Here is a 5,306-nt window from a genome sequence, read left to right as displayed (position 1 = left end):
CTCCTTACTCTTATACAGTTTTTATATTTACAAATTTCAATTTTGTAACACAGCACACTTATAAATATATCAAAATCTTGTAGGAAGAGAATTAATAAATCAACAGTAAATAAATAATTGCACATCAACTCGACGCTAACTCAAGAGTTTTTGAACCTGAATAATAGCTATAGCTCGACAAGAGGAGACAGCGGATCTGCAGTCCTCCCAGGTGTTTGAACGTTTTGAAGCAGCTGCCCAAGTGTCGAGCGAACACGGACGTGGTCTTCGCTTTGGTTGGACGCGTTACCCCAGCACAATCCCCTCCACATGCCGTAAGCATGCTGCTGAGCTGAGGTTTGTTCTTTGTAGCTGCACTGGGACTGCACTAGAACCGGACCAGTACAAGCGAGGACAGGCCAGTGCCAAGAGTGCAGGTTGCTTATAAAGAACGATATTCGTGCAGAGTGGTGCAGAGTAGTACAATATGGAGTACGAAGATTTACTGATAGATTCATCCGATGACGAAAATGTTGTAATGCCACCGATTTTAAATATTTTATTGGAAGATAATAATGGTAAGAAGTAATGTATAAATGCAGTAATACAATAATTGATAAAATTAAAATATATATGAAGTCTAACCTATTGACATATTTGATCTTTTAGAAAACAATGAATTAGTACATTTGCCAGTTTATGGACTAGTTGGAAGGGTTGGAAGGATACAGCACATCAAAGTTGTTAACTATATAGAAAATATAGTTAGAAATTATATAGCGAGAGATTTTCTGATGCATTTTCGATTATCAAGAGCCGTAGCATATGAGCTCATAAATCAGTTCGAAGTATCCGATATATTTATCGAAATATCAAGTATGTGTATGTTTATATATATATATATATATATATATATATATATATATATATATACATTTATATAGAACCTTTCCTGTATAATTGTCAAAAAACACTCTTATATATTAAGTGCCAAAAATCACTCCCTACATCATGAAATATATTTACAATTAAATAGATTATAAAGATTGATAATATAGCATTGATTAAAGTACAATCAAAGGAAAAAGAGATCTATTCTCTGTAGTTGTATTATACAAATTAAAATAAATATATAATTAAACATTTATTGAAAGAAAAAGTGCAATGATGAAAGTACAAAGAATTCACTCGAAACCAGAGCCAATTCCGATTATTGTATAGTTTAATTTTAAAACATTATATATGTATAAAAAAGATATATTTTATGTAAACCTATGCTAATTTTTCAGATCATGCAGGAAATTTAAAAATAACTGCAGAGAAACATATCCTGTGTTATTTGTGGTTTGTTGGCCATGAGAGTGCATCTTATCGAGATGTAGCAGATCGATTCGGTGTTACTATTAGTTGTTTACATACTATAATTACGAGAGTTACACAGTTTATTATGACATTAGCCCCAAATGTTATAAGATATCCGACAGCCGTCGAGAAAGAAGAAAGTGCTACATATTTTCTACAAGAGAAAGGATTTCCTGGTGTTATAGGTAAAGCATTTATGTGTTTCTTTATATATATTTTGTATACAATTTTTTTCTTATATATTATTGTTTCTTTTTAAGGGGCCATAGATGGATCTCATATAAGAATCGATAAACCAATGGAGGATCCTGATTCTTATATCAACAGGAAATCTTATTTTTCTATACATATGCAAGGAACAGTGAACCACAAAATGAAATTTATTGACGTGTTTATTGGATATCCAGGCTCCGTTCATGACGCTAGAGTGTTAAAAAATTCAACAATATATGCAGATTTACGGCAACTTTGCGGAGGTAAACTGAAAATAAAAATAAGCAGAAAATCAGTTTAAAGATGAGATTACATACATCCGACAACGACTTGTCGAATTGGCTGTGAGATAAAAAATTTCTCAAGTCTAGAAACTTTCTATCTTGCAGCCTATCGCTACGTCCAACAATGTCATTGTCGGATGTAAGAAATCTCAGCCTTACAACACAATGTATGTTGTATGTATGTATGTACATTGCTGAAAAGCAGCCACAATGATTGCGGTCATTGTAGAGAAGCTTTAATGTATTTATTGCATTGTTAATGTATTTAATGTATTATTACCATTAATATTTTTTATTATTTAATATTTATTTTTTATTCATAATATTACCAAAAATATTATTTTTTTAGATAATTATATTCTATTAGGAGATAGTGCGTATCCTTGCTTATCACAACTAATTGTGCCCTATAAGGATAATGGCCACTTAACTCGACGTCAAAGAACCTTCAATCAAAAATTAAGTTCTTCGAGAGTAATAATTGAAAATGCATTTGGCTGTTTAAAACAACGATTTCGTCAATTATATCATTTCAAGTTAAGAGATATTGTACGGATGGTACATGTTATTCATGCATGTTGTGTGTTACATAATATAGCAAATGCACAAGATTTACAATTTTTCGAAGATGCCATAGATGATCAAGGACCAGACATTGCAGCACAAAACCAACAAGTAATTGATAATCTACCAAGAGAATATGAAACGAATACACAAAAACGAGATGAAATATGTCTTCAAATAACTCGAGGATAAGAATTAAGAATAACTTTGTATCAATGTATTATATATATATATATATATATATATAAATTTACATGTAAATTTATAATAAATGTGTAATTCATATATAATTAAAGAGAGGATGAAATTATAAAAAATATTTGGTAATAAAATGTATCTATATTTATTTGTAGTAAAACAAACATAAAATTACATATCTTGTAATTATTGATCCTCTGATCCTTTGAATAATTATTAATCATTATTAACCAAAATAAAAACATATAATCACAGTTACGTATCAAGTGTGTTTTTATCGCTGAACTTACTTTTACATTGCAGTTCACACTTGTAGTTAAAAAAAAATACAAATGTTAATGTAACTTTTAAACTAAAACAAACATAAAATTACATATCTTGTAATTATTAATCCTCTGAATAATTATTAATCATTATTAACCAAAATAAAAACATAACATAATCACAGTCACGTATCAAGTGTGTTTTTATCACTAAACTTACTTTTACATTGCAGTTCACACTTGTAATTAAAAAAAATGTTAATGTAACTTAAAAATAAAAATAAATACAATAAAAATAATTGTAAAATTATTTCCACGCAATATAGCTTTAAAGTTTTTTACTTTTTTCAGAAAGAAGTTCATTCAGTAATTCATTTCTTTCTGCTCTTAATTTGTTAGCAATTGTCATTTCCTCCTGTACTTTGATCATATGTTGTTCATATGCTAATCTTAATTTACTATGTTCTTCTAGTATTTGTTTTTGTATTTCATGCCTCTTTTTATTTTCTGCTTCTATTTCACTTCTTAGATCTTGAATACTTTGTTCATACATGTGCAAAGCTTTTGCTGTTGTTCCCATTTGCTTCCTATGACCTTTTGTCTGTAATATTTACATTTTAAAAATATTTTAAATATAAATAAAGATATAGGTCCAATACATATTTTTTTACTTACTACATTATTATGGTTCGTGTCACTCCGTACCGTTTCTTGAGATGTTGAGGATTCATAATTTATTACTGGATGAGTTTGTGCAGAATTAGATGTTGAAAGTTCATTATTTATTACTGGATGAGTTTGTGCAGAATTAATTGTTGCTTCATTAATGTCATATGAGTTATTATTTTTATATGAGCCTATGTTTCTATTCAAATTTGTAATATTGGGAGAAATATTTTCAGTATCTTCATTTCCTTCATCAAAACGTCTATAACATTGTGATAAATAAATGCAAAGTTTCATATACATTATACATAAATAAAACTGTGTGTATTTTTAAATATATTATATTTGTTCGTTGTAATGTATGAATATTTATTATAAAATATTGCTTTTTAGATGTCTTCTATAATACTTACAAAGGAGTTTGTCTTATGTCGCTTCTGAATGTAGTACCTTTGTTTCCTGATAGAACCAAAGGCTCAATATTGTGTCTATGACCTAACAGTTCTGTCAATTCCCTATAACAAAAAAATGCTTTTTAAAATATATATTTATAAAGATATTTTTTTAATTATTTGTTATATATATTAACTTCTAATACTTACGTTTGAAAGGGGCAGGTCATTCTATTTCTACCTGTTTGTTTGTTATGTGTTACTGTATTTTTGTATGATCTTTCTAACGACTTGTACTTATTCTCTGCTTGAATCGGTGTTACGTTATAGCCTTTTAAATTCATAATTTCAGATATTTTTTGCCACATTATCTTTTTGGTTTTTAGTTTTCTGTTTGCAAGTTGAACACTTTTTTCTTTATATAAAGATAAAAATAATTTGATACTGGCATCTGACCATGAGTGTGTTTGATTTCTGTTTTCCTCTCTTCCTATTTCATCTTCATTGTTTATTATTTCACTAACTTGTCTTTCAGTGACATTTTCAACATTATTCTCAGTAAAATTTGTACTATTTTCTTCATTGTTTCGTACATCATCATGTAATGGTATTAATATGTTTTTATTGTCAACTGTACAGTTAAGTGTGTCACAAGAGAAATCAAGATCTTTGTACGAAATTGCAAACTGTAATCCTCCTACACACAAATACAAAGTATATTATTAAATATTTTACATATGGTTTATGTGACAATTAGGGTCGGTTTTTTCAACTTTTTGGTAAGCAAGAAATTGAAAAAAGTGACCTTATAGTTATTGATACGGTAATTGTTAGATATCTCTTGAATCTGTCTGTAAAACTATTTTTACGTATATCTATTATTACCTTCAGTATAACATGTTACGTTTCCATTCGCATCTACTAAGATATTCCCTCTCTCATCTTTCTGTATTCTTCCAATTTCATTGTCCATTGTCTTGTTTGATCTTGTTTATTATAAAATGATCGCTTCTAATAATTTTAGGTTATTGTGTACTACACTGACTGCAACTGACTGCACCAGACTGCACTGCACTGGTTGTACTACCTCCGGACCCAGTGCAATCAGTACAGTGAACTGTTGCACTAGTTCTCTTGCACTGTTACTAAGAACGGCAACACTTTTACCAATTCTGCTACAAAGAACGCTTCAGTGTACACTTTTTGAACTAGTACAGCCAGTTCAGCTACAAAGAACAAACCTCTGCTCCATCTCCGTCAGCTCCGTGCTCCGGCTTTGTCTGCAGTCTGGTATCACCGCGGGGAGGTGCGCAGGGCCGTGGATCGCGGACATCGCGCCCATCGCGGTTCGTTTCGTCGCAGACGTCGCAGTTCGTGGAGCGCGT

At 30.3% G+C, this 5,306-nt stretch overlaps 3 protein-coding genes across 5 annotated transcripts; 1 reads left to right on the top strand and 2 right to left on the bottom strand.

Moving 5' to 3' along the window:
* Window positions 1-52: 52 nt before the first annotated feature.
* Window positions 53-5,299, bottom strand: LOC112467101. Of its 2 annotated transcripts, none has more exons than XM_025035569.1 (2): window positions 5,165-5,299; window positions 53-331 (listed from the first exon to the last, which is right to left on the bottom strand). In XM_025035569.1, exons 1-2 carry the CDS (start codon window positions 5,261-5,263, stop codon window positions 125-127), a joined length of 306 nt encoding a protein of 101 aa, XP_024891337.1. In that variant the 5' UTR covers window positions 5,264-5,299; the 3' UTR covers window positions 53-124. The 2 variants fall into 2 exon arrangements, with proteins under 2 accessions (XP_024891337.1, XP_024891336.1); XM_025035568.1 differs by having other exon boundaries at window positions 53-334; window positions 5,168-5,299.
* LOC112467100 (putative nuclease HARBI1) lies at window positions 340-2,675 on the top strand. 2 transcript variants are annotated; one of them, XM_025035567.1, is made up of 5 exons: window positions 340-557; window positions 649-855; window positions 1,269-1,526; window positions 1,602-1,817; window positions 2,467-2,675. In XM_025035567.1, the coding sequence occupies exons 1-5, from the start codon at window positions 467-469 to the stop codon at window positions 2,592-2,594; spliced, it is 900 nt and encodes a 299-aa protein (XP_024891335.1). In that variant the 5' UTR covers window positions 340-466; the 3' UTR covers window positions 2,595-2,675. The 2 variants fall into 2 exon arrangements, with proteins under 2 accessions (XP_024891335.1, XP_024891334.1); XM_025035566.1 differs by having other exon boundaries at window positions 2,188-2,672.
* On the bottom strand, window positions 2,730-5,145 carry LOC112467099 (uncharacterized protein DDB_G0286591-like). The gene is made up of 5 exons (XM_025035565.1): window positions 4,807-5,145; window positions 4,132-4,618; window positions 3,943-4,044; window positions 3,539-3,791; window positions 2,730-3,464 (listed from the first exon to the last, which is right to left on the bottom strand). Exons 1-5 carry the CDS (start codon window positions 4,892-4,894, stop codon window positions 3,192-3,194), a joined length of 1,203 nt encoding a protein of 400 aa, XP_024891333.1. The 5' UTR covers window positions 4,895-5,145; the 3' UTR covers window positions 2,730-3,191.
* Window positions 5,300-5,306: the final 7 nt, after the last annotated feature.

The sequence above is a fragment of the Temnothorax curvispinosus genome, unplaced genomic scaffold, assembly GCF_003070985.1.
Source record: "Temnothorax curvispinosus isolate PA1 unplaced genomic scaffold, ASM307098v1 QBEX01016893.1, whole genome shotgun sequence".
Taxonomy (NCBI): domain Eukaryota; kingdom Metazoa; phylum Arthropoda; class Insecta; order Hymenoptera; family Formicidae; genus Temnothorax; species Temnothorax curvispinosus.
Note: the sequence above shows the minus strand (reverse complement) of the source record. Positions and strands in the feature narration are given on the sequence as shown.

Bases quoted from the DNA above. Each gene is read 5' to 3' on its own strand.
- LOC112467100 (XM_025035566.1), top strand. From the start codon at position 467: ATGGAGTACGAAGATTTACTGATAGATTCATCCGATGACGAAAATGTT. The intron at 558-648 runs GTAAGAAGTAAT...TTGATCTTTTAG, and splicing joins TTTATTGGAAGATAATAATG to AAAACAATGAATTAGTACAT. The intron at 1,527-1,601 runs GTAAAGCATTTA...TTTCTTTTTAAG, and splicing joins AGGATTTCCTGGTGTTATAG to GGGCCATAGATGGATCTCAT.
- LOC112467099 (XM_025035565.1), bottom strand. From the start codon at position 4,894: ATGGACAATGAAATTGGAAGAATACAGAAAGATGAGAGAGGGAATATC. The intron at 4,045-4,131 runs GTAAGTATTAGA...TTTTTGTTATAG, and splicing joins ATGACCTGCCCCTTTCAAAC to GGAATTGACAGAACTGTTAG. The intron at 3,792-3,942 runs GTAAGTATTATA...ACAATGTTATAG, and splicing joins GACATAAGACAAACTCCTTT to ACGTTTTGATGAAGGAAATG.
- LOC112467101 (XM_025035569.1), bottom strand. From the start codon at position 5,263: ATGGGCGCGATGTCCGCGATCCACGGCCCTGCGCACCTCCCCGCGGTG. The intron at 332-5,164 runs AGGTTTGTTCTT...AACAAACCTCAG, and splicing joins AGCTGACGGAGATGGAGCAG to CTCAGCAGCATGCTTACGGC.